The sequence below is a fragment of the Penicillium vulpinum genome, assembly GCF_028829585.1.
Source record: "Penicillium vulpinum strain IBT 29486 chromosome Unknown utg000003l_segment0_segment0, whole genome shotgun sequence".
In the NCBI taxonomy this organism is placed as follows: Eukaryota; Fungi; Ascomycota; class Eurotiomycetes; order Eurotiales; family Aspergillaceae; genus Penicillium; species Penicillium vulpinum.
The window spans coordinates 1,759,133-1,786,877 of NW_026643243.1; the positions used below are offsets into that span (position 1 = coordinate 1,759,133).

Sequence of the window (27,745 nt, forward strand, 5' to 3'; positions counted from 1 at the left end):
ATCCACCGGTCACGGAGGGAGGGCTCGCCTGCCTTTGCCACAGAGAGCACGTGCTTGCTAATCTGTATAGCTTTACTTGGCTTGCTTCGAAAAGTGGTTGCAAAGCTGACTTGGTTGGCGGATTCGGCTGGTTTTTCCTGTGCTTGCTGAGCTTGCTGAGCTTCAGCTATCACTTTATCCACCTATTGCTTCTAAGCGTGGTCCTTTCCTAACTTCTTCTTTGCTTTCTCTAGTTTCCCTTCGTTTAGGGTATACCCTTCTGGCCGAATCGCTTCGTTTAGGAGCCAGTAAGTAGCAACTTTATACTTCGGGTGTAAGCTACCACAAGGGCAGTGTCTCTTCTTAAACGGAAGCTTCTCTTGCTTTGTTTCCGGTTTCGCCTCTTAGTGACCTTGCTAGGTCGAGAAAGCGCCTTTTGGAGGAGTGGTTAATAACACCACCTGTGCTCCTATCTCGCGATTCATCGCGCGGAATGATTCAAGGAGATCTCGGGTATCGTACACCTTCTTTTCTATCACTATTTCCTGGTATTTGCCTTGCTACTATATAGGTAGAACTTCTTTCACGGCGTGCAGGAAGTCCCTATTGGTATCTCCGTCCTTGATACTAAGACTAACCGCTTGCTCCCTTAGCGAGTTCCACTTTTGAAGCCACTTATCGATATCTCCAGTCGGCTTCTGCATTGCAAACACTTTCCAACTCATTCGGATTTCCTCCTTATACGCGGTCGATCGAGCGAACCGAGACTTCAGATACACAAGTCTATTATACGGTGTACGATATGTGATCAGTGCGAGGTGGTGTACTGGGTCAAGATAGGTGAGGATATATTTATTTACATCACTCAGTCCCTTTACTTGCTTCTCCCATCGAGTATAGCTCATTTTATACACGTCTGCTTGGTCTCTCTATTTCCTTCGATCTGTTTCGGTGCCCTCTTCAGGATATTATGGTTGTACCGGTTCCTTTAGAGTATCAGGTCGTTCAGTTGACGGGGTATCCGGGTTGCAGTGATCCCAGACATTTTTTTGTATTGCGTATAGCTGCACCTTCGCAAACCAGGTGAGCCATTGCGGTGCATCCTTCAGTTTATCGCCCTTCATGGCGGAGAGAATCGATGCTGTTTCCATTGCTGGATGCTGTGTTGTTTTGATGTGAAACAAGGGATGACTTTCTGCGGAGTGGCTTCGTGGAGGTTTATAAGACAGTTTCTAGCAAGTTGCTAGGTACTATATGCCGATATAGTAGTCTTATTCAGTGCGAACCGGGCTCATAACTGTCGACTACTCCGTATGGTGGAAATGTATGGGTCCAATCAATGGTATTCCACTCTCCGTATTGCTGTATTGACTTCCTGGCAATTTATACTGTCCTGATTACATAAGAAATATTACTGCATACTTAGGATTAATAAATCCTCCGGTATCCTGGTGTATCTGCGCCGACACTAGGATAAGGCCTAGAAACGGGGGTAAGACGAAGGGTAATTTTAAAAACCTAAAAGGGTTCAAATTCTGAATTCTCGGCATATTGGTACTGTTTGGGCCCCATTTTGGGGGCCCATCAACCCGCAGTGAGCTTCTCCTCGGGCCCATAGCCCAGCCCATTTGCGGGTTGGGCTGGGCTAGGCTATGGGCTTTATGGGCTTTGCGGAGCTCTAGCATAGCCCCTTGAAAACCCCATAGTGTGATCGGGGATGACCAGATCCCTTAGACATAATAGAACTGGGTGAACATTCTTTCGGTACGGGTTTGGGGTTGCTTATGATGGTAGTACAATCCGAGGGATAGACAGCTATTTGTGTAATTGGGCTTGCACCCACTCGTCCTGCTCGAGTTCCATAGCAGAGCTTCGTTTTTCCGGCTCCCATTGTAGCATTTTTCGTACTAGGCAGAGAAATTTCTCTTTTTCCTCTCCCTCAAGACTGGTCTCTCTTTGCTCAAGGGGGATGTGCTCTCCCACTAATTCTGCGGCGCACAAGTCACCTAGAAGAACAGAAACAGTCAACAATTGGCACTTTCTATAGATATGCAAAGGATAGATGAATAAAATACCTTCCTCGGAAAAGAAATTTTGCGTCAGGTTTCCACGGGCAAGGAGGCCTGGCGGTGGTGGGCCGAGTAGGCGTATCATTTCGGCAAGATGAGCCCGACTCCTATAAGTCTGATACTCTGGGTCCTGGCCACTAAACAGCGATCCCCCTTCGAAGAGGTTCCAAATCTGACAACGTAAGCCCAGAAGCATTTGCATCGGAACGATTGATTTCTTACCACGCAGCCCACATTCCATATGTCGACGCTATATGACCATGGAGCTTGCAAGATCACTTCCGGTGCTCGATATATATCCGGCTGGATGTCTTCCGAGTGCTCCTCATCGCCCATCACAGCTGAACCAAAATCGCAGAGGATAGGCGCGCCTAGTGTTTTGGGCATTCTGAGCTTGCGGGAGGTATAGATCGTCCTTCCATCTAGCTCCTTCCTAGGACAGGGATTCTGGAGCTCATTATTTTCGAAATCACTGAAAACGGAATCATCAGAAATGCCGAACATGATGTTATCTGCTTTAATATCTGATATATTAATAAGCAAATGATCGAACTCGAAATCGGGAAGAGAGAGTCGCACCGGTATGGATAATCTTGCATTCTGTATGCAGATAGTCCAATGCAAGAAATAGACGATGAAGTGTTACTGCCAATATTGGTGTAGGTAGCCTCTGTACCGGGTTGCGGAATAGAAAATTCAACACACTCTCCCACAATGGAGGATGCACGAGGCATTGATGTTTGTCTTCTGGTCCATTGACGTCAAAGGAGTCTAGCAAAGATCTGACATACTTGCGACCTGGATGTTTCCTTGGAGCCGCTTCAATACGTTTGTATATCTTCAGCTCGTTATCGAGTTGCTGCCCCATCGATGTGGGCTTTATGAAAATCTTGAGAGTGACATAGCGACGATAGCTGTTTTTTAGTTAAAAAGATGTTTGTGAGAAGAAAGCGAAAATGGGAGGCACTAATGGGGTGGTGTCTTCTTACTCCATATCGCGTGCAAGCCACACTGTTGAGCTGGCTCCAAATCCTAGTTTCCCCACAACTTGGTACCGGTCCTTGAGTATTTCCCCTATTCGAGTAGGATAATACCTACCCGCAACATAGCCCGGAAGGGTCTCCTCCTCGATTGTCTGGCCCGTTGATATCCGAATGAAATTCGGATTGGTAAAGCTGAGAGGTGTCCATCTTCGTCCGAGCCGAGGCAGGGACTGGAGAACAGATGTCAACATTTCTGAAATAAAGACGGCGCCAAATTTACGTTCAAAATACGGCTTGGCGGATGTGCATATCAAGATTTATGGGTGACGGAAGATGGCCAGCTACGCAGGTGTATAGCGGCCAGGGGTCGGATGCGGTTTTGTATAGTATTGGTGCCTAAATATACCTGATTTCCTACCGCCTTTTCACACCGCTCTATACAGTGTATTGTAAACGAAACTCCTACATTGAAGCTATTTCCACTATACAAATCTCCGAAATCACCCATTTCTGGGTGTTGAAGCCCCCCAACCGAGCACAATTCCTCATCTAACGATGGTGAAGCTATTTATACTTATACAAAGCCTCAAATTTAACATTCTCTGGCGTTGAAGCCGTCTGATCGTCCAAATAACTAATTTCTCAACAATTTGAACCAATTATATCGCCAATCTTATCGACCTACAGAAATAAGGGATCCTAGGATTTGTATGAATACGAATAGCGTCGCACCTGTTGCCTATCTTTAAGGCGTTCATCTTGACCTTGGAAGCATAGATCCATAGATGGATTCAAGTATTGCTTATTAAGGAATGTGTTATAATAATTCAGATATTTATATTTTTTTGCCAGCTTTAATCCAGGCATCCTAAGAAAATTTCAGGCACCAATACTACAAAAGACCGCATCCGACCCCTGGCCGCTATACACCTGCGTAGCCAGCTCCTTGATTTCAAACGGAGATCGACGGGTCAGGTGATCATCTTCCACCTTCGAATGCGAGATGTAGCCACCAACAAACGCTAGCTCGGCGCTTATGGATTAATCCTCGTAGTTGAGTGTACAAGACGAAAAGCTAGAGAGAGATAGTCCATGTACATATATTAGAAGACTAAAAAGTGCTTATTAACAAAACGAAACCTCAATTCCAACTCCTTTCCATCTATATACCATCGCAAAAAATGTACTGAATTATTAAGTCAAGACACGAATAGTCGTGATTGATCTAAGGCCGATTGAGCTGTTCACGGCGATAAAAGAGAAGGAAACCAAAGCTGCAATCAGAGTTAGTATGAAATCATAAGATGAGAAGGGGGGTGGTAACTGACCTGGCCAGAAGCTGAAAGAAGAGGGCAATCCAGAACCACGCGTTGCCAACCGTGTCCAATGACGATCCAACATTTGGGGAGATGCTTGCTGGGCCGACCTTGTTTGGCGCAAATCCACGAGCACAAATTGTGGCGATAGATCCAAGAGCCTGTGCGGCCAACAGAACGAAACAGACATGAACTCTTGTCAAGGTCTGCAAGAGAATCATTCCCAAGCCGACTTGCTGAATCTCGTCTAGAACGCCCAGCCAGAGCCAGAGACACCGGGATGCGATAGCCCCGGAAGTCAAACCTCCAGCCCATGGAAGATAGTGACTGATATTGGATGTTCCCCACCATGTTTGGGCCCATCGTGGTGCACCGATACTCAAACCGAAGACAGGTAAAATCCAACTATGCTCCTTGGACAAGAAGCGGAAGAGTATCATCACAGCGACCCAGAGAATGACAAAGAAGAAGAGAACCAGGAGGACAATTTCCCATGCTTTAGCGTGTTGAGAGGACCAGAGGAATGACCAGTTTCGACCGAATGCAGCAGAAAGGAACCAGTTCTGGATGATGACCATGAAGAAGAACCAGAGGACGATTCGCCGACGGAAGAGAGCTGTGTAGAAGAAGAGGATCTTTCCGGGTGCTTGGCGGTAGTACTTGGGCAAGCCAAGGGCAAGAAGAACACCAATAAGGAAACAAAGGGCAGCAATGGGGAAAACCACGGCTGAGAGTTGCCAGGAACCCAAGGCAACTGTGGAAACACCTCCAACTTCCGCTGCAGTGACTTTAGAACTCCAGTACCACAGGGCAACAGTGTAAAGCTGTGAGATACCCTGGATAAGACTTGCGCGGAACATCCAATCCTTCACAGGGACGGCACCTTGGTCACCAAAGTTGAGGGCAAAGAACAGCGAACCACTGGAAGAAGCTGCGGCATAGATACCTGCGGCGACATTTTGAGCCCACACTTTACCCAGTTCCGAGAGTGCGAATGGAGAAACACCAATGGTGACGAATGCCATGCAATAGATGAACCAAGGGAGAGTGAGGACTATCACAGACGGGAAGCGGTAGAAGAGGAACCACCAGACAATGGAAGAGACGCAGTAGATCGCCGCGATAACGTAGAGTTTGACTGCCGTCTCACCGATCTGGCCAGCCAACAGGGTGATCTGTGCAGAGTTCGTCGCGATGATCTGTCCAAGACCCAAGAATAGAGCATAAACAGGCCAGTTTCCGACACGCCATCTCATAAAGCGCTGGATGGCCATCGGTCTCTTGTATCCCAGACGAGCGAGCCATAGATCAATTTCGTCTGTATTGTTAGATTCCGACTCTTGGGAACCTTCCGTAACGAGGCTATACGGTTGGGCCTCGACAGGCTTGTCCGAGCCAGCTCCGGTCAGGGGACGTTCTTTGGGCTGCTTCTTCAACTGCGCATCGTTGTACATGTAGAAGAACTTCCGCTCACTCTTCATAAGATAAAGCTCAATACAGTAATCTGAAATTGAGTTTTTCTTGTTGAGGTTCGTGAGCAACTTTTCGAAGTGCCGTGTGAAGTTGCCCATGCTGTCGGTAAATGTCGGGTCGACTTTTTGCAGATGGAAATTGGGGTGATCATGATCATTAACAACAGAAGGCAAGGAGAGGACAGAAATATTCTGTGCCTGAGCGGCGAAAGGTGTAGCTGCATCAGAAAGTGCATGAGATAGTCTGACTGGAGAGGAATCCCTGGAGAGGAAACGCGATGACTCGGAGGCTGACGAGCTAGACTCGCCACGAGAGTGATTGCTGTTTCTAGGGTGTGTACCTAGGTCCTGAGATCCGAGGGGTAAATTTACTGCTGCCATAGCCTCTTCTTGAGTTATATAAGCCTCCTGTGGTGCGGCAGTAGCCTCGTCATCCGCATCAGTAGTATCACCGTCGACGGCCGGCTCGAGCATCTGACTCTCACGTCGCGGCTTCTTGGATAGACGCTTTCTGCCCTGTCCTGGTCCAACGCGTCGACCGAGCGACAGATTGCGACCTAACATGCTGCCCCTGCTGTTTTCGACTTGCATTTCTTGAGCTTCAACTGCTTGTAGCTGTAGAAGCGAAGGCTGAACGGGCTGCGATACTCTGCCTGGTGGTGGGGAATCCAAAGCCTGCGACACTGACTGGAACGATGAAGGGCGGGTCATCATTGTATCTCGCAGGCCTGGTGTCTCCCAGTAGATCTGAGAATCTCTTGGCGAGCCTGTAACGGTAAGTTGGTTCTTTTGGTGGTGGATTTGGATAGCTGTCCGTTGTAGGATTTCGAGCTTCTGAACCCACTCCAGAACGGGGAATCGCTGTTTAGCAGAGTTTGCACGCATCTCTTCCCGGGTCTCTTGTGATGAATCCAAAGCAGATTTGATGGCTGTTCTCAACTGGTGCAAGAGATGACGGGCTGAGTCGGATTCCACAGTGTACCACCAACCAGGCATTTGGCCTAGACCGCCAATACGAGAGCCAATTCCAAGTGCACCCTTACGACCGAACTCAACAGCAATCAATCCGAAGGGCTCGTCTCGAGATGGGATCAGGGCGAAGTCGGCACCAGAGAACACGAAGGGGGGAAGAATCGTAAACTGTGGCTTCGAGAAGACACGGCCTGGGAACATTTGCATGATACGCTCCAGCTTGATAGCAGCCAGTCTACCGTAGAGATCAATGATGGGACCAATACAGATCAGCTGAACATTAGGTCTAGCAGACAAGACAGCCGGCATAACATCCGCAATCAAGTCGACTCCCTTCTGTTTCGACCATCTTCCCACGAACACCAGCAAATCAGCGTTGGGGTCCTCGTTCAACCCAGCCCATTTCTGGGCCTGGACTTTGTCAATGGATAGCTCATCGGCAGACTGGACCGTAACTTGTACGTCGGGGTCTTTCTTTAAGGCGGCTGTGTCGGATGGATCTGGATTGGGAAGACTACCAATCTTACCCAGACTCCAAAAGATTGGATAACGGGCAAATGAGCGCTTTCCATACTTCTCGGAGACGCCTACTGCACCGAAACCGCGCTGGTGGAATCGCAAGTAGCTAGCGCCAGTGTGAAGCAAGTTGAAAACACTGCCAAACTGACAGTATTTTGTCGCTACGTCAACTGGGAGATTGAAGACAGAACAGACTTCCTTCTTCTCTTTTGCGGTTCTCAAAGCCCAAAGTCCTTGAAACTCGGCGTTGTGCAGAGATAGACAGACCGGGATAGTTCGCGATGGGAGCAAATAAAGCGGTGCCACGCAGCCGTGGAAGTCGTTGATATGATAGAGATCAATTGAGGGTGTTCGCTTCATTACCTCGGCGATACACTGATTCCAGGCCGAGTAGTAAATTGCGCTGTCAAGGTCATCCATACGAGGAGGATAAGGCTCCGCCTTGGTTTGGTGTCTAAAAACCGGAGCATCAAGGAGGACATAGGTAATGTTGTCCACGGCGTGATACTGCACCTTCACTGAGTAGGGATTATCGAGGATTGTCACCACAAAGTCTTCAGCAGGCGTATCCACAGGATATTCAATGTCGCCGACACATGGCACCACCCAAATCAAATTTTGATGCTTCAAGTTTTGTGACATAAGCTGCGCCATGACTCCTAGGCCACCAATCTTGACCTTGACTTGCCAGTCTTGAATATCGTACTCCATGGTGGCAATCAATACTGTACGTCGTTGGTCGCTCGCTCCAGCAAGAGCCATGTCTAGTGGCCCTCCCTTTTCTGCCATCATGATCTCGTCGTTATCGTTTTTGGTGAATAATCCTTTCATTCTCCCCCAAAGCAGTACTGGGAACTTATCGGCTTTGGTAACATTACCATTCTTGTTGAGTTTGACACGGTAGAAGTTTTTGATGAAGATAAAGGCACCAGTACAGCCCATAAGAAGCGGGATAACCCAGAGAAGGATAAAGAGCACCAACTGGGCCCATCCGGATCCGATGGGGATCATCTCGTATTGTAGGTTGCCATCGTTGAGGGAGATGGTCCAGCCAAGATGCGGGAATGGCGGCGGACTGGTGATATTGATGACGTTTGATGCGAGATAGGACGGAGGAAGCTTTTGAACTGCAGACGAGTTGCCGACATCACCGTAGACCTCGGTGTTATCAGGATTGCCATCACTATCCGTACCCCAGACATTCAGCTGGCCCACAGCTGGCCATTCGTAGACAAAGTCGTAGGTCCAACGCGAAGTTTTGGAATCGTACTTCATCTTGCTGTCCATTCCTGCATCATAGCCAAATTGGTTGTATGGACCGTTGAACCACATGTGTGGGAATCTTCGGACTGTAGTACTATCATGATCACCTTCCTGGATATAATCGCTACTTCCAGTGAGCTTTGAGAAGTACTGCACTCGGATATGGGTTCCATCCCACTTCTGGGCGTCCGTTCCAGTCCAAGACTGAAGGGTGATAGATGTGTTGCCACCTTCATACTTCGTCCAGTTGTTCCAGCTCCGACCGAAATCAGACGAGTATCGGAACATGTCTGCACCGGCAGCCCTGTGCTGGAGGTAAATATTGTCGTTGGACTTGTGGACTAGGCTAGTGGAGTAATTGGCGAGCGGGGAAATCAGGGGGTTGTCCTGAGCACCGAGACGGAGCAAGAACTTGTCGGTCGAATTGGTGTAAACTCCGTTGGAAGAAACATTTTTGATGGTCAATTGGTGGACTCCATGGTGGACATTCTTCAGGTTTGCAGACCATGTCCAAACAGTCGGGACTTCTCCAACGAGCTCCTTGCTTGTGGTCCTGGCAGGGATTTTGGTGCAGTTCACACTTGATATATCAAGCTCGGCGTTGATATTTTTCTCTGTTGTGGAATTTAGGGAAATTGCGTCTGTGATGCTGTCACAGTCCATCTCTGCGGAATACCCAAGCTGAACGGGCATGGTTTCACCCGTGTCTTCTGAAGATAGCAGCCGAGCGTCATGTCCGGGGAAGAAATCAGTGACAGTAGGGCCAGGCTTGACGAACTGGCTAGTCTTGACATATGCCCGGTATTCCCATGGAAGCAACTCCATCTCACGGACGCACCCGTAGGAGTTGACATTGCCGTCGGACTTTGCGTAGCCCTCTTCCACAGTGAGTTCATCATAAGGATAGAAGAGGTTCCTCACTTTTGTCCCTGACTCAAATGGAGACAACAAGGACCCGTTCTTCTTGCTGCAGTCGCCGCCATATGTTTTGGTTGAGTTTCCGTTTTGATACACAAGCCATAGAATGTCATCGGCTTCGATTGCATCTGCTTGTACCCCAGGGAAATAGCCTCGCAAGACAGACCAAAGACCAGTGACCGTGGGGGTGTCAGTAGAACCAGGAAGGAAGATATCTTCTGTGAGTTCAGCGAGCGTTTCGAGGAACAAGCCATCCTGGGCGACTGGGAAATGGGCTCGAATCTCGAACATGCGCTTCATGATGTTGCGGAGTGGATGAGCGGGATTCCGCTGGTCATACGTGACAGTGATATCATTGCAACCGTCGCGTCCCTTCTCAATAGGGAAATCATAGAACTTTTCGGTTTCCAAGTTGAAGCAGCCTTGTGTCCACCACGCGGTCTGGTATGTCATGGGCTGACGGCCGAACATATAGTTCGCTGCAGTGGCGTCGAACACATACATATCCTGCTCTTCTCCCCATAAGATGAGGGGAATTCCAGGAAGCTCTAGCGAGATAATGTATAAGCCCAGGAGGTACTTATCTGTGCCATTCTGGAGAGCTGGCCAACGGAAATTGTCCTGGTTCGAAACACCATACATATGCCTAGGATCCAGTTCTCCAGTGAATGCGTTGAGGAAATCGTTGGTCACGAGCATCTCATTCCAGGCTTCGATGAAGTCGGTAGGCAAGTCAAATCCGGCAACCAGGTTACCGTCCATGCCTAGAAAACGGGTCATCGAACGGTAGATGGTATAGTGGAATGCGGAGGAATCCAAAGCTTGCAGCCCGTCCTCTCTTAGGAAAGTCGAGTCCGAGTTATTCGTAAGCCTGGCGCCTTCTGCTGTATTATCCGGACGCTGATCAGGCTGGCGGCCGCGGCCGAGGTAGAGACTACCCATACGGTCTCCGGAGGTGATCTCGCCGGGAAGGAAGAAATTTTTCTTGTCGTATTTCAATGCACATTCACGGTAAACGGCGAGCATCTCACTCAGGGGTTCGAGGGTCGACTGTACAGACTTATCAAATCGGAAACCGTCGATATCCAGGCTCGCAATTTGAAGGCAGGAGTGTCGAACGATCACATCACGGACCGGCTTGTGCCATTCGCGCAGGCGATCCTGCACGGAGGCAAACTTCGTAAGTTGACGCTGCCAGTCGGGGAAGTTACCGAATGCCTCTAGTTCTCCATATTGATCAAAATCGCTGTTGTAGCAACCCTTCAATTTTTCGACTCCCTCGGTTGTTATTGGGAATCCAGTCTCATCCCAGAACTTAGGATAGTTGCAAGTTTCGTTATAATCGTTGCCAAATTTGAAATCGGCGTATTGTCTGTCAGTAACCCATTGGACTTCATATTCTGCTGGTTCGAAATCGGCGGAATCGTTCAAATGGCCTTTGAATCCGATCAGGTTGCTCATTCTGTGTTTTGAAGATCAGTTCATGAACATCCGAAGTTTTTAAGGATATGCTTACGTTGCCAGTGTGTTATCCACCAACACATACATGTTGCGTTTGTGAATCTCATCGATAGTGTGCCTCCAGTCCTCCAGTGTTCCATAATGCATGTCGAGAAGTGTGGTATCGGTCGGCGAGTACCCGTCGTAGGCCCAGGGCAAGTTCATCAAGTATGTTCCGGCGAAATAGATAACCTATCGGGGTTAGCATTGGAATAATTACGAGGCTGGGTCAACTAACCTTGAATCCCATTCCCTCGATATAGTCCAGCGTATCTAGCAAGCCCTCCAAATCACCGCCATGGCGCATCTGGTTCGAGTTGACCACATGCTCGAATTCTGTCCCGTTAATATCGTCATTCGTGGGGTCGCCATTGGCTATACGGTCCAAAAAGATTGTATATGTAGGGAGACGCCAGTTATCTGGTGATGGATGATAGTCATGGTTTGGCCATTCTCCCCAATAATCGATCGGGCTTTCGGCGGATTTATTTTCGTTTAGATTGTATTTAGCGAGTGATTCGTCGTAGGGCCAGCAAAAGGCAGAGACGCTCAAAAACGACAGTATGAGGAAAGCTGAGCGCTGCATTTCCGTATATAATACTGTTATCAGCAGGAACCTGCTGCCGGAAAAATGCGCGACTCAAAAAACGAATGAATTTTCGACAAATAGCGAGAGTGAGATGAGTGAAAGAACAAAAAAATATTAAATGAAACAAAGCTTCTAGCATTTTCCCCTACTGATTTCAAAGATTTTACAGAATACTTTTTTTTTACTATGGAGAACAAACCCTTATCGGGCCGAACGGATGGATGGGCTATACATAGTCCCGTATATATACTACAGACCCACTCAGTGAGATTTTATCGATCCACTAAGTCTTCGCCGCTTGGTGGCTGGTTCTTCCAAGGTTGGATATATGTCTCAGATAGATCCAACCTTGGAAAAGGATTTCAGACATTTGTAATGATTAGCAAGGCAGCCGTGGGTTGTCGTTAGCCCTCAACCCGACTACGTTTATTTGGGTTGGTTTGGGATATTCCAGTAGAAGAATCATGGGTTTATCAAGTAAGGCAGTGCTTATCGATACAGGTGCATCACAATCAGTACACATGCATGGCTGGCACATACGGTGGATGGCAGAAACCGTTTTTAATAGGATTATTTCAAATGTGTTCAGGTCAAAGCACTTTTCAGTCTCTTCTTTTCTTTATTCTTCTGCATCATGCAATAGAACTGATAATCCCGGAGATGAATCTTTATAATTAATTCAAACGTTGTAGTGGACCGAAAAGGAAACTCGTACATTGTACTCCGTACACCATGAAGCAGTCAAAAGACATGGGACATTGAGATATCAAAGGTTGTAATTTTTACAACGAAAGATCATCTACACAGTATATATGATTTTTACAGCCCGAATCTGCCTTACTGAGTAGGGGGACAAAATATCTAAAACAAAGATATCTACTCCGTACAAAGAATATGGGAGAAGACCATCAAAGACACCATTAAAATGACATCCGCGCAATTATTCTTGTTGGGGCATTACTTGAAGAGACTTTCTTTACTATTTTGAATCTCTTTAAAAAAGTTATATAAAATAATTCCAACTATCCTACAGCATTGCAGTTTTTTTCCTAATATTTTTATTTAGTAAAAGTTGGTGTATCAATTTAAGCCATCTTGGTAGTGGATTCTTTTTTCTTTCGGTTCCGCCTTCGACGTCACATCTTTAGTTTCAGACCTCTCAATGTGAATCAGTGTGAAAATAATACCCTCTATTGTAAGATCTATTGTAAGAACTCGAAATGCCCCATTGAAATATTCGCCCCCTCTTGGATTCGCTATCCTCCGAACCTGTTTCGCCGATTTATTCCCTCCTCGTATCGTAGATAAGACCCGTGGACCGAGCGAATACAGTGGACACTCTACGTATGTACCCAACAATCTAGTTCAATCATCTAATTGCAATCCCGGTGGTAATGCCTATCCGGGTGATTTTTTTCTTAATAAACCAATAATGGCTGGCCCCAGGGATCCAACAGAATTTACTTGTATTCGGTGAACATATCTTTTTTCTGCCGTGCTCAGGCACTCCCGGTAAGTACCTACCCGTCCACCGGTATGTAGACACACATGTATGTAAGCATCGTTATCATGCCCAGGTGATCCCTAGGTTCCTCGGGGACATGCGGGGCACAGACGACGTGTCAAATGCATGGCCTCAACGTCCTAGTCGTATTTCTGAGGGGATTCGTACAGTGTGGCTGAAGCTTGTTTTTCGTGTTAGTCTACATGGTGATATCAAGCGAGTGTACCGTTTTACCCTACATCCTTGATAATACATGACCCCGATACATGATGTACCGACAAGGGTAGCTTAAATTTACGTCTCACTAAATATAGGCGAAGTCAATAAATCATATGTGCACTGATTGGATCATGCGACCCATATTGTTGTCTTGTTTTGAGTGCCCCATGGCAAGTGGATCAAAGTGCGTTTCACTCAAATCAGAACAATCTCGGTTGATACTCTCATACGCTAGGACATATGTGCTTTAGCTTGATACCAGATATCGTCATATACTCCGTATTGTAAGCAAATGTCTTAATTTTATGCCAAAGTGGAGTCCCTATAAACACTTCGATCTCATTGCATTAAGAATTGACGTATAAGCAGACTCGGGTACCGAAATTCTCTGCACTCTCCGGGTCACCGGCTATTTTAAATCAACAGCTCCACTAGTGGACAGCAACATGTCTTACCACGGCACGCCACCTTCGTATTTGGTGCCTGATATCTCAGGTATTAACGCCTTCAGGGTCCTGACAACAAACTTAATTTTCCCATCTCCGTTCTGCATTTGAATCTTTTAAAGGCCATTCAATGGCTAGTTATTTTTTATTTATTTGCAAATAGAGTTAACATCAATTCATTCGGTGAGAAACGGGCCCTTGCTTTCAGACCCAAAGTGATAGTGACTAAATGTATACCCGATGTTTATCACGCAACAAAATCGGGAAATACAAACGGTCATGCCATCATCGCACTCATAAAAGTGACAGCAATGCTGACAGACTCAGCTCAATTGAGCTTGCCTGGTACGCTATCATCCAATTCAGAGCACTCTTTGGGGGGCATAATAGAAAGCAAGCTCCAGTTTCACTGAGATATAGTATTATGAATATTATGAAATGGGCATTAAGATCTGACTTCGGAACAAGTACTTTTCTTAATAAGCGGTCCATATTGTGCTTCAGTCGCACCATTATTGCGGGCGACGCCACGGAAACTTCGCGTGCGGCTCCGGAGGGATAATGAGATCATAGCTACTTTGCACCGACACGCTAATAACCAACTCGTGTATACCAGGTGTTTTTCTTACTGATTAGAGTGGATGCTTGCCGCGTATATACATATACGCATCACTGAACATCTATATATAGCTCAGCCGAAAGCGAGATTCTTAGCTTGATTCTCAACCCCATCGCCCATTGAGCACACGACAGCCACCCAATTACTTGAGGTGATTTACTTCATGATCTCTCCCACACATAGCCTGATACATACGACCATAGGGCGTGGAAAATAGAGCTTCCCGTCTGCTCGGCCGTACGGATAGCCGCATTCTGGGTATCGTGAAGGCTGACCTCGGCCTGCATCTGCCGAACGACCTGTTCTAGAAAGAGGTGTGGTGGTCAAATATCAGGCCTGGTTGCAGATCGTCAAAAATGCTCAGTATAATTTCGTTCAGTTATCCAAATTATTCACGGTTTTTTTCATAGGGGATCGATCACTACAGCCAAACACTGGAGCCGATTTCCGCCTTATTATGCCTTTTACCCCAGACATCAATTTATTCTGCCGGACTTCCTTTTGACTGACAAAAAAATAGAAGAGATCTTACCCGGGTTCAAACCGGGGTTGGTGGAATATTTCTAATAAGATATCAAAATCCACAGTCATGACCGCTAGACATAAGACCGATTGATCACCAGGTGACGACACAGGAAGTAGTATGGATATATATACACATCGATTGATTTTATTCCACGACAGTAGAGAAAGAGAGAAAGGAACTAGTAGTTATCTATACATCCGCGGCCCGAACGCTGCTGGGGCAGCATAAAATATATTCCACATTATTATTTCCCAAAAAATAGATCATACCTCTGTTTTACAAGTATACTAGCGATACATTAGAATTGATAGTGAATTCTAAAGAATCCCTGAATCCGCCCACTCCATTTTTCTCCAGACATGACCTAAAGCCAAGGATACGCTATACATACTCTATACCTTCGAAAATATTCGCTGGTCGATTTATCTGTGCTACAGTGACGTTTCCAGAGCATGACAAGTGATGTAGTTGACTAGTAACTACCATCTCCATGGTCTGTATCTGCGATAGCCATACACTGGACACAGGATCAATTGGGCTAGCCTTATGAGAATATACTAGTAAGTTGGTAAGGCGCAAAGACTTTGATAGGCATCGCTACCGTGAAGCATTGTTGAGAACTCCACTTTTGCCATCTTCGCTTCATCGAAGACATAACCCAGCGAAGAGAATGGCTGCCACGAGGGTGGAGATATGTTTAGGCTAAGTCTTTCCCAAGGTCTTGGCAAGGTATTGGGCAACTGAACTTGAAGGTCGGAGGATTTTAAGGTTTATAGAATCTCTTGAAGATTTAAACGTAGCTATTCGTTGGGATCTTGTGGTCGGACATTACAAGGAAGCTTAACACATATGGATTCAATCCCATCTATGCTAGGAGGCACGAACAAGACAGATCCTGAGGGACCTCGAATAATATGGTCATCGTGAAACCCTGGTGAGATCTTGATGAAATCGATAGTGTTAGAAAATAGGATTTCGTATACTCCTGCATTTAGCGTGGATGATCGGTTAGATACTCGATAGAGAAGCAACCTGCAAAACTAGTATCAATAATGATTATCTGCTCAAGAAGGAAGAAATAAGGAATAGGTTAAAAAGGTTTTACACCACAGACAAACATTTTCGGCTTTATATAGTATACCTACATCTCCTACTCCTTTCTTCGCGATTCGGAAGCCTTCGACCATGTATCAGGTAATGTTTCCTTACAATATTACCCTATTGATTGTTCTACTCACTCTATATCATTCTATATCAAACAAATAGTGTCCAAATTCGCACATTCCTATTAAGCAGTGCTTTTAAAGTCTATCTTTTAGATGATCTTAGCATAATAATATGCCTGCTGTAGTTGATAGCCCATGCCATGTACCATGCAGATATTTCTCCATTGCCCATCATTAACGACCCACGGGACATTAAACCAGCGATATAGAAATCCATATCTATCCTCATAGACTAGGGAAAACCCATATTTTGCATGGGGGATCCATCCGAAGAAACTTGCAGTTTGACTTTACAGTTCTACTGCACTAATCTCCGTGTGGCCCCTCGTGTAGAATATATTCAACTCAACCAACATCAATGAAAAAAGTCTATAAAGCTAGTATTAAGAGGAGACCCTTATCGCCCATATAAATTAGATTTCTGATCCTTTTTATCGACGAAGTTGGACAAACTATATATATTCTACAAGAGGGCCGTACAGTCATTTTAGGCGCATGTAGGCGTAAGATATAGGGGCGAGTACGGGAACATAGGCGTAGAATTTTCGCCTAAGTGTAAAAACTAATAACTCCATAGAGATCCCAGCTATATAGCCTAAGGTTTCACGAGATCTATTTTGTATAATTAGAAGCAAGGAGACAAGGTTTGAAGAGGATTCAAGCAGGCAATTGAAAGTGAGGTGGCTAATCAAAAGATCATTTGATGTTACAATTGTAGTGTCTCCCGCCTACACAACCAATAGACACCCAGAATGAATTATTTTTGGATGTTAAAAAATCAAGGAAAAAAAGAAATGAGAGGTCTTACCCGGGTTCGAACCGGGGATGGTGGAAGATTTCCAATTAGGTTATCAAAATCCACAGTCATAACCGCTAGACCATAAGACCGGATAATGGTATGTCGCCTATTTTAGAGTATTATTACAGAACACAATATATTCCACATTCATCATCTGTTGTGGTCCACGGGTACTATAGATGCCCTGTTTAATTTAAGGGAATGAATAAATGAGAGATAATAGCAAGAGAAGGGCTATGGGTACACTTTGACTAGCTCCTTTAGGCCTACACAGTCTTCCCTAACAGTAATTCCCAACCCGCCCGTGTAAATTAGTATTATGGAATGTATCCCCATACTATTCCGAACACGTATCACACGACTTTTCACATTACAATGACAATCCACCCTTTCGTCTTATATATTGACGCTATACAAATAAACTGGTGCAATGGCAAAGCTTTGAATGAGAAATGGGATACTCCACTGGGGGTCTAATGGAAATGATGCTGAAAGTTTGAAGAAGATACCGTATTTCCTCCGCCCAGGAGTTCCCGGAACCTTCTAACTATTTGCATTCTATTTTCCTCTTCAATCCATGATCTAGTACATACGACCATAGGGTGTGGAAAACAGGGCTTCCCGTCCGCTCAGCCGTACTTAAGCCACACGCCGGTGAGTTAGTAGTTGGGTGGGTGACCACCAGCGAATCCTCACTGTTGTATGTTTTTGTTTTTATTCAAGCCCAATTAATATCAAATCGCAGAGCTCAGCAATTCTTTTTTGTTAAGTACCATGTGTTGGAGAGCCTTAGGGTGCCATATTAGTCATCCAGCATCACCACCATGTTTGTGTAGTCTCCAGGCTTCACCCGATCACCTATCTGTCTGCATGTTCATCTATGATAGCACGTACCACAGCCTCTCAGGAGAATCTGTCAACATTCACTAGCTCCACCGAACTGGAATCTTGGCGAGATAGCGGCTCTTGACTAGAGGATGCCTTGATATTCCCCCCAATTGAGAGATTTTTGGAGCGCGTCGGACGCTGCAGCCCCTGACTTCTATCATAGGTTTCTGATTTGACCTGATACGAGTTATGAATGCCAAAACAGGTATAGAGGAGGCGATTAAACAATCGGCGAATTGCCGGCATACTGACACAGAACACTGCTGTGTAGCTTTCGATGAGTGACCAGTATGCAACTGGTACATAATCATCTGTGGTCATACATCAGCAAGTTTGATCATCTTAATCTCCAGCCTTGAAGGATATCTCATACAGGTTGCATTGGTTGTATGGGCAAATGTCACCACTGACTTGAGGCGAATGATGCTTACAATGGTGATGCTGAAATTGACCAAATTTTGTCAGTAGTCTATTCGCATAGCTAGTCAAGTTGACTCACAAGAATCCCGTGCAAAACATAAGCATGACTAAAGCCTTCTTCATTGGTCTAAGGTTCAGCTTCATGATCTCGTGGAGAGGCAAGGCCATGACGGTCACATCGAGAACGATATTGATCACTGCGCACGCAATCCCAAAGGCATTGAAATCGAGACAACTACCCTTTGTTTCACCTGTCCAGGAGGTCCAGATGTAAGACGCAGGTAAACAGTTGAAACAAATTCCGAAGAAAAAGGCGAAGAAATAAGCGACCACTATTCCCATCACGATATATATCGCATTTCGAAGGCCGAAATTTGGGAAAATATGGAGATAGAGATTGAGGAAGGCCATCTTGATAGAGGTAATTGCGCCAAGGTAGAGCATCTCGACGATCCAATTGTACTAGAGAAAATTGTGAGTTCTTGTAAGAGTGTTAGATGCTACGTAGACGGACCTTCAGGATAAGGGTAATATTTGAGAAAGATATTGTCCAGATATCTCGTCCGTAACCGGTATCAACCACTTGATTCGAAAAATTAATACCAGGGAGTAATGTACATCGACAACTGCGGAATACTCACTGAAAAATTCTAGTATACCCATCCCAACACTGAAAAGCTACGAGAGTCAACAGAAGCCATCATGATTGCTTGCGGATAAGTTCTTACTAGTCCAAATATCACAGAGATGTCTTCTAGACCAAAATGTTTACGAAACTCCAGACTTCGAATAAAGGTTGCAACAATTGCTAACCCCCCAAACACCGAATTTGTGATGGTGATGACATTGGCCTTGTTGCGGATTGGACTATGGCACATAGTACTCGTAGCGTTTGCCGTTGCTTAGTTAATAGATCAGCAAAGCTGATCATGTTTTCCCGGTCTTGAAATGAGCGGTATCCTACTTAGACTATCCTTGACGGTGCAGGTCATTTGCACACAAGCTGTCAAATTGGCTTGCAGCGAGGCATCTGCGCAGATACAAGTGGTATTGGTCAAAGTGCAAGGGGAATCTTTGATTCCAATGGCCATGCACTCTATCTAAAGTAGAACATTAGCACAATTCAAAGCCAGGGACTAGAATTAATCTCACTGCGCAGGATGGCATATCTGATGCATTAGCTATTGCTGCCAAAAGCAGCGCGATGAGCATAATAGTCCCCTTTCTGTGGCATCGCATGTTCATTGTCGCTAGATAGAAGCAGTCATCGCCACAGGGAAGAGAAGAGGAATCTGTCCACTATCCGTGCGGGCAACACCCCAAGGACCCAAGGACCCAAGGGTGACGCCAGGATCACGTAAATCAATTTAAACTGGCGATCAGGTCTTTTGGTCTTTTGGCCCCATTTTAGCCTGACCGGGGTATGGCCGTCCTTCTAATACTGTTGTCCCAGGCATTCTGTGCGCCTTGGATGAACCTTCAAGCTATGTACTAGACCAAAATTCTCATACATATCGATGATACGATTTGGAATCCACACGATTGTTCTTTGTCAAGTTTTAGGCGCATGAAGTGTGCTATTTTTGCCGTTTATTTCCATGAATTCTCGCAAGGTTCGCTACTCAAGACACTAGCCCGCCACTAAGTAGGAGCCGACTCAGCCTAGCGTCCCTAGCCTCTCAAGAAAAGCGAACTGGTTAAATTAATGCAAAAGAACCATGTAAGCCCAGCATAAATGGTGTGTTTCAGGGGTCAGACTTAATCTTCCATTGCGATTTATCATGATATCCGGGGGGAATAGCTGAGTCTATATATGGCCCCGGTGCTACTAAGGGGCTCCCATACCAGGGAGGCATACGTACACAGCCTCGTACTTTGTTCGCACTTCGATCGTTAGCCACGAGGTTCTCTTCCCAGAAACGGCAATAAATGGCTATTTCTAAGTGGATATCGATGGCTGTCCGGGGGGATAAAGATGGAAAGGATGATTCAATTTAATGAGAGCCAATAGATTACTACGAATATGTATGTGTAGTGTGGGCCCACTTATAAAGGGTAATCGGTCAAACTTGACATGGGTTGAAAACTGTCTCTCCTACAGTCTATTATCTACTACTTGTTCAGATTCACAATGGGAAATTTCGAAATATTCGACTGGAAACTGACATTCTACGACTTGCTGCACGGCCTCGGTCTTTTGCTTGCTACCTATTGGACTGGATGGATTGTTTACACACGGGTGTTCCACCCACTCGCACGATTTCCAGGTCCATTCTGGGCCTCTGTGTCACGAGCCTGGATTGTGCGCTCCGTGATTCGCGGCAATCCCCACGAAACCCAAAGGTTGCTGCATGCACAGTATGGTAAGATATTCTCCACCCAGTTCAAGCTTGTGCTCTTTTAAGTGTTGTTGACCAGGCCATATTGTGCGAATTGCCCCAAATGAGCTTTCGATAAGCGACCCCGAGGCTATCAAAACCATTTATGGAGTGAATTCAGGCTTTATAAAGGTCAGCAAAGAAGAAGAGAAAAAAAGGGGAAAGAAATACTATTGGCTTCAAGAAAGGAAACTGACTTTTCAGTAGAGCGATTTCTATCTGGCTTTTCGCGCACCATATAGTGAGATATTTCTGCAGGAGCATAAGCATTGTTGACCAGAACTGAAATAATTTGCTCAACAGCCCGATATCCAGATCATTTTACATCAACAGATGAAAAGGTCCATGCTCAGCGGCGCCGCATCGTGAATGGCGTGTATACTATGCAGAGTATTCTTCAGTCAGAGCCCTATGTCAATAAATGTACAGAAGTTTTACTACAGCAACTTGAAGATGTTGCAGACGCTAAAGCTTCCATTGACCTGCTCGAGTGGACACGAATGTGAGCCATACTACTAATTTTATTATTATCGATACCTAACAGTAGACTAGGTACGCTTACGATGTTATTGGCGAGCTTTACTTCAGCAAAATGTTCGGTTTGATGAAAGCAAGAGGCGACCATCTTGGGATAATGAAGTCCACTGATACAATGATTCCGGCCATGGCCATTTCAGCTGTCATGCCGTCATACCTCAGATCTTTCTTCATGTTTGTTGGGGTGTTGTTTGCCGAGACCCGCAAGGCCCTGTCTGCCTTGAATGACCTAGCGACCGCAGCGGACTCTGCTGTTCAGAGTCATGTTCAAGCGTCGAGTTCTGATGAAAGTGTGATTCGACGTACTGATATTATATCTAAAGTATTTAACATTCATCGAGATCAAGGTGAGAAGCTTGATTTCCAGATCGATGATGTGAAGCTCGAGGCCTTCGGAGGATAGTAAGTTTGATTGATACCCGAAGCAAGAATCGAGAAAACTAAGAGCCTTTTAGTTTTGCTGGGAGTGATACAACAGCAATTCATCTGTCCACGACTTTATACTATATCTTGAAGAATCCGGTAGTCTACGCAGCCCTCAACAACGAGATTGTTCAGGCCACACAGCGTGGCGAGTTGAGCTTTCCGCATATATCGTACCACGAAGCGAGCAAACTGCGTTATTTGAGCGCGTGTATTAAGGAAGGCGCTCGCTTACATCCTAGTGTGGCACTTACAATGCCTCGAAAAGTACCATCAAATGGTTGCAGTATTTCGGGGCAGTGGATTCCCGGCGGAGTCCGTGTGGGAATTAACCCGACTGTCGTGCAACTCGACAAAACAGTCTTTGGAGACGATGCGGAGGAATACAACCCAGATCGATGGCTAAAGCCAGATGCCGATAAGATGAATAAATACATTCTCCAGGTAAGTTAATCCAACTAAAGCTTAGAACGTGTGTTGACTGTCTTGGTTACAGTTTGGAGCTGGGTCAAGAATGTGTATGGGAAAGAATGTAAGTGCAATCACTCTGCCATAAAATCTAGGCTCTAGGTTGACCGTTGATCAGATATCGCTGTGCGAACTTTATAAGGTCATCCCAGAGCTGCTTCGTTCGTACCGCCTTGAATTATCAAGCCCAGAGAAGGATCTAGAGACCAGCGGGTTTTGGTTCTACAAGCCAGCGCCCATGCACATCCGCGTCTATCGAAAGTAGTGGAGATGATATATTAAAACGTCTGGGAAAACTAAATGACCACTCTGGCTTGAGGGGTACATTTCTTACAATCATCGGCTCGTGATTCTCAAATGTTCATCCCAATTCTTTTCTTCATCCGGACCTGGGTCTACCTTTATATTTGAGATATCACAAGCTCAACGAAAGACATGAAGAGGAATCACCGTTTTTGAGCGTACTATCCCGAAAGAGCTATCTTACTCAATTTTTGCTGCCGTAGGCAGGAGTAACGCAGTCATTTGTTGAAACGGACATTCAGCTTATAAGCATCAGCGTTCTAGATATCACGGAATAAATGACCCTCAAGGCTATACCGATTTGGGAATAGCTAGAGCTATACTTGGAAATAGACGCTGATTAGATGTAAAGCATTGTCAAGTAACTACATGTAAGCATTAAGTGATCATTGAGTAACGTAATTCTGTACTTTGATAGAGCTATATTTATTAGACTTCCGCAGAGCCCACAAAGCCCAAAGCCCAACCCGGACCCAACCCGCAAATGGGCTGGGTTTTGGGCCCGGCCTCGGGCCCACCGATAGGCTATAGGCCTGAGGTAAAAGCCCACTGCAGGTGAATGGGCCCATTGGGGGCCCCAAACAGTACAAATATACCGAGAATTCAGAAGTTGAACCCCCTTGTAGGGTCTTTAAAATTACCCTTCGTTTTACCCCCGTTTCTAAGACTTATGCTAAAGGTAATATTTTATTAGTTTGAATGATTTAGAATCAGTCACTAGTTGTCTCTCTATATCACGTTTAAAAATATAAAAAAGCGCGTTATTTAGATAATTTATCAATTACAGAAGTTCACTTAGAAAGTAGTAGTACTCCTATACAAACCTATATCCTACCAAAACATTAAGATTAATGTTACCTCGACTTCTACCAGTTAGATTTTATTCAAAATTAAAATATATACTTATATAGCTACTATAAATCTAGATTCTAAATTTGAACTCTATGTACCCAGTAGAAGGTCGTAATTTAGCGATTACAGAGGCCGCCTAGGATGGGCTTTAATGGGGGCCTTATGGGCCGCCCCCACTGATGGGCTGTGGGTTGGGTCGGGTTACGAAGGTTAAGCCCATACATAGCACAGTGCGGGTTGGGCTTTGGGCCTGGGGGCCCATTTGTGGGCTTTGCGGAAGTCTACCAATGAGAAGACAACAGCAGACAGCCAGTAAACCGATAGCCATCTCGTGGGTTTTTGCTGTCCACCAAGTGGTGGGGAGGTCTTTTCAAGCATCGCTACTTCGGTAGTCGTGGTAGAAGATGAGAGAAGTGAGAGAAGGGGAATGTTGGCGAGTCATGCGACCATACTCATTTAAGCCGAAGGGCGCTAGGTACTCCATAGCCAATGCTACGAGCTAGACGATATCAAGGCAATCATATACAAAAATAAGTTATGCAAGATTCACCAGATCGTATTTTGGGTTTTTTATTCCATGCTTCCGTATGTAGAAAACTGATCAAGTTTTAGGGATATCTAGCGGCGCAACCTTGGCAACGCCAAGCAGTCCTAGTTATCTGCTCCCTAGACTGCCTGCGCCATATTCTAGTTTTGTTATTCTCGGATTTGAACTCATTTTGTTGTTCATTTGCTAGGATATCGCCGAGTTTCCGCTCGTTGAGGTTGATCTTTTCTACTTACCGTACCGTCAATCGTTGTCTGTCACATAACCTAGGGGTAGATACCCTATTTGATTGACTTTCTCGGCGAGTGTAGTTAGACATGCATCGTAATGCCCAAAGCTGGTATTTAACGAAGTAATCGTGCTCTATCATAAAATACAAAGAATACTTTCTTTGCTTGAGTTGAAAATTCAGTTAGTCCATCTGCTTTTCTATAAACCATTTAGAAATACCTCTGACCTGAGTATTTGCTCGCCATCTTGATCATTAAATAGAGCCGCATACAAAGTATGGCTTGCGGTGATGCCCCCGAACGAGAAAACAATGCAATAAGCTTTTAGTAATCAAGTATTTAAAAAAATAACTGGTGTTTTTACTTTGCGACATGAAACATTTCAAAACTTGTTTGGTATTCATGCAGAGACTTTTATATTGCTTGATGTATGATAACCAGCCTCAACTCCACGTCCCATTAGGAGGCCCGAAATACCCAACAGCTGGCATTGACATGTACGATACACCCTCGGCATCAGCAGTATTCAGGTACACATTATTTCCCCACCAGTCAGGGAAAGTCGCGCCAGGGTACGAGATGCAGAAGAAAATGATAATGCCACTAAGGGCGAGGCCTGTATCAAGTGCAGCTGCCAAGATATAATTGTACTTGGTCCACCAAGCAAAGAACCGGCGTTTGATGAAGTGATTGAAGACAAAATTGACTAGCGCCCAACTCGAATAGTTGATTCCGGTAGCTAGAAGACTTCGAATTAGCGATTGAAAAAAGGAGACACTGAAAAGACGCGGGACATACCAGGTGGGACATTGTAAGTTCCGACAAATATGAGGGGCCAGTTGATATACTTCCAAAACTGGCGTCTAGTATAGCGGTAGAGGAGGAAAGTCACAACTGGTGCGATAGCACCGATCCAGAAGAAATGCAGCAGAGGAGAATAGATCTGGCCAATGGAGTAGAGTCGACGAGGCCCAACAAGACCCCAGATAACAGACGAAGAATAGACAGTCCGGCCATTTGGACAAGAGAACCCATCTGACTGGTCAGACTCGCAAATTCCCGAAATATTACCAAGCATCCAAAGTGTAACACCCGCTTGGGTGAGTGCCCCCAGAATAGTGGCTACGAACTGTGCCACGAAGCAGGTACGTGGTGGCACTTTCAGATAGTGAGCCAATTTCATATCCATAGCGAAGTAAACACCTTGTCCAACGACATCCGTGGAAATGATCTTGAAAATCATATTGGCCAGTGGGTTCCCTTCGAACATGTATCCGCCAATGAACTCAGACAGAACATTCAGCTGATTTGCATCCACGTTGGTAATGCCCTGTACGATACCGCAGGGAACCATATATATAATTGGGATGACCAAGGCTAAAAAGACACCGTAAACTGGAAGTTTGGTTTTATAGACTTCGACCATCGCGATGGCCATTGCCATGATAATCACGATGATGCCAGCGTACCAGTACCACGGCGTGCGGCGGTATGAGGCCCGGATCAGCCGAGCGTGGATATCGAGCTTATTCCGGCCCTTAAGAGCAGCCCACAAATCGCGACCATGCCAGATGGCGATGTGGGAGAGCACTGAGGTGATGGCAGCAAATGAAAGTCCGTATACGAAGGCAAAAGTTGCGCTCAAGTATGGAGGCGAGTAATTTTTGTAAGCCACTTTATCTAGGGAATTATCCTTAGAAATAACTCGAGCCGTATCGTAGACGGCTCCTGTGTTATCGTACACGTCAGCCGTCATGAGTGGGAGATAAGCCGTGTACCAGGTATTAGTGTAGTAGAGGGCGGGTGTGACAACCCAGTAGAAGAACGCGAAGCCTGCGAAGACGTTCAATGCAGCCCATGATGGCGACAGGAGTGGGTTGGTGTTGTAGGCGATTTGGCTCCAGTCGAAGGTAATTGGACTGAGACCGAGACCTGTCTGCATACCAAAGAGATGGTTGACGATGACGTTCTTTGGTGCGATCCAACATACCCAAGTGAAATAGGATAGCGCGGTGAACATCAGACCGGGGAAAAAGTACCAGATAAAGGCGCCGGTCATAAAGTACATGAAGAATCGGAGACGGGTTATGCGCCATCCGTTTGCGATAGTGTTCGTTCGCGAATGCAATGTTTCTAGCATAGCACAGTTGGATAATACGCCTGGCCATATAATGCGAGCTGGTTCGACAAGCCATGGAGCTGCGAGACCTGCGACGCCAAATCCAAGAAGTTGTGCAATAAGAACGACCATCACTTGGAAGCCGGGTTTGAGGTCGAAATTGTAGAAGTTTTTGCTGGCAGCTTGAATAATGTTTGTCGCGTCCGCCGAAGCATATCCAAAAGAGACATTGCTCATGATAACGATAAGTGCGTGCTCTTTGATATTAAACGACCTGTCCGGGTTGACAACGAATGTGCCCAAAGATCCAAGTCGGATGGATGTAAGAGGGAGGGTCTTAGCGAGGAACACGCCGATCGGATAGGCAAGTAGCTCTGCTACTAGGGCCACAATATGAACTGACGGATAGCGCAGCGAAAAAAATTGGTTAATGCCTGATCCGAGCATAGTAAAAACAATGCCTAGGAGCCACATCCGCAATGTATTGACCGGCATACTGGGGTCATCCGTCTCGGGGACGACTGCCCTAACTATAGTAATCGTTAGTCGACCAACATATATATCAATATTGAGTTAGAGACGCGCCTTCAGGGAACGGAGACCGGTGTGATTCATAGCCGAACTCTTCATTTGTATTAACGTCATCTTGTTCCAGCTCGATCTTGTCCAAGCGACCTTCGACTACCTCTTCATCCGCTGCGACGAGTGCGGGTTTGATTGTGTCGGTACCTAGATCTTTGGAATTCATGGTATAAATATTTGCGCAGTCTCAGCGCATTGCTTTCCGGGGGAAGAAAAAGAAAATACCCTGGTTAGATATGCACGAGGAGCCCCTTCCAAGATTAATATAATTGGCTATGGCCGGGGCGAATTTAGTCCGATGTGCGCAAAGGTAGATAAGGTATCCCGACTACCCCGACGGCGGTTGCTTTTCTGGTGGAGAAGGTGGCTTCAGCTTAGCTTAAGATAGGTGGACTGGTCCCCGATTTTGTGTTCAATGCGCCTTCCCACTTTTGATTTGGGGGAGGTGTGAATGGGCTGTAAGTCACTGCTTGTAAAGGGGTATAAGGGTGCGTCACGGAATAAGCACCCCTCTGAATTCAGTTGGATCGTCAAATATCAATATCATATGATGAAAGCTACGAGTGGCAAGTCTACATGTACGGAATAATTTGGCTCGCTTTCAAGTTGTGGACGAAAGATAGCGATGGCAAGCGATAAGAATGACCAGGGTTGAGTCCGGAGCAGAATCTCAATGTCTCTTTGAGATGATTACACTTTCGACATAAGTCTCAAAATAATAAAGCTTCATTTGTCTATAAATTAACCGACTTATTGCTATTTTGTCTGATGTCATTATATGCGCAAATCTAGAATACTATGTTGTACGAAGAGAAATGGTGAAGGCAACCGGATAACCCGCAGATTACACGGACGGAGTATAAGCCAATAGCCAAGCTTTTAACTATCTGAAATTGTGGTTCTTATTTCTTACTGTAGTAAGCATTGGGTGCACCAATGATATACCTACGTACGTATCACTCTGGCTGGGCTGAGCGGCCTATGCGGTCTTCGCGCCGGCCCGAAAGGTGCTTAGCCTACTTCTCGCCTTGTCTGGAGCGCACTGACCCTGCTCGTGACTTGCCACCAGATTATCTACA

At 45.7% G+C, this 27,745-nt stretch overlaps 6 protein-coding genes across 6 annotated transcripts; 1 reads left to right on the forward strand and 5 right to left on the reverse strand.

Moving 5' to 3' along the window:
- Nucleotides 1-1,794: 1,794 nt before the first annotated feature.
- Nucleotides 1,795-2,552, reverse strand: N7479_005771 (uncharacterized protein; the record flags this gene model as incomplete). The annotated part of the gene is made up of 3 exons (XM_057253467.1): nucleotides 1,795-1,985; nucleotides 2,055-2,220; nucleotides 2,271-2,552. The coding sequence occupies 3 exons, from the start codon at nucleotides 2,550-2,552 to the stop codon at nucleotides 1,795-1,797; spliced, it is 639 nt and encodes a 212-aa protein (XP_057107329.1).
- Nucleotides 2,553-4,256: 1,704 nt separating this feature from the next.
- On the reverse strand, nucleotides 4,257-11,577 carry ags3 (alpha-1,3-glucan synthase Ags3; the record flags this gene model as incomplete). The annotated part of the gene is made up of 4 exons (XM_057253468.1): nucleotides 4,257-4,305; nucleotides 4,360-10,953; nucleotides 11,008-11,183; nucleotides 11,230-11,577. The coding sequence occupies 4 exons, from the start codon at nucleotides 11,575-11,577 to the stop codon at nucleotides 4,257-4,259; spliced, it is 7,167 nt and encodes a 2,388-aa protein (XP_057107330.1).
- A 2,952-nt stretch (nucleotides 11,578-14,529) lies between these two features.
- Nucleotides 14,530-14,959, reverse strand: N7479_005773 (uncharacterized protein; the record flags this gene model as incomplete). Its single annotated transcript, XM_057253469.1, has 3 exons — nucleotides 14,530-14,672; nucleotides 14,791-14,873; nucleotides 14,901-14,959. The coding sequence occupies 3 exons, from the start codon at nucleotides 14,957-14,959 to the stop codon at nucleotides 14,530-14,532; spliced, it is 285 nt and encodes a 94-aa protein (XP_057107331.1).
- A 2,863-nt stretch (nucleotides 14,960-17,822) lies between these two features.
- N7479_005774 (CFEM domain-containing protein) lies at nucleotides 17,823-19,472 on the reverse strand (the record flags this gene model as incomplete). Its single annotated transcript, XM_057253470.1, has 8 exons — nucleotides 17,823-18,118; nucleotides 18,181-18,248; nucleotides 18,307-18,689; nucleotides 18,742-18,809; nucleotides 18,869-18,905; nucleotides 18,956-19,128; nucleotides 19,192-19,327; nucleotides 19,380-19,472. The coding sequence occupies 8 exons, from the start codon at nucleotides 19,470-19,472 to the stop codon at nucleotides 17,823-17,825; spliced, it is 1,254 nt and encodes a 417-aa protein (XP_057107332.1).
- An 886-nt stretch (nucleotides 19,473-20,358) lies between these two features.
- Nucleotides 20,359-22,298, forward strand: N7479_005775 (cytochrome P450; the record flags this gene model as incomplete). The annotated part of the gene is made up of 8 exons (XM_057253471.1): nucleotides 20,359-20,590; nucleotides 20,646-20,737; nucleotides 20,813-20,846; nucleotides 20,909-21,107; nucleotides 21,158-21,544; nucleotides 21,598-22,009; nucleotides 22,062-22,097; nucleotides 22,152-22,298. The coding sequence occupies 8 exons, from the start codon at nucleotides 20,359-20,361 to the stop codon at nucleotides 22,296-22,298; spliced, it is 1,539 nt and encodes a 512-aa protein (XP_057107333.1).
- Nucleotides 22,299-24,408: 2,110 nt separating this feature from the next.
- Nucleotides 24,409-26,832, reverse strand: optD (uncharacterized protein; the record flags this gene model as incomplete). Its single annotated transcript, XM_057253472.1, has 3 exons — nucleotides 24,409-24,704; nucleotides 24,764-26,614; nucleotides 26,670-26,832. The coding sequence occupies 3 exons, from the start codon at nucleotides 26,830-26,832 to the stop codon at nucleotides 24,409-24,411; spliced, it is 2,310 nt and encodes a 769-aa protein (XP_057107334.1).
- Nucleotides 26,833-27,745: the final 913 nt, after the last annotated feature.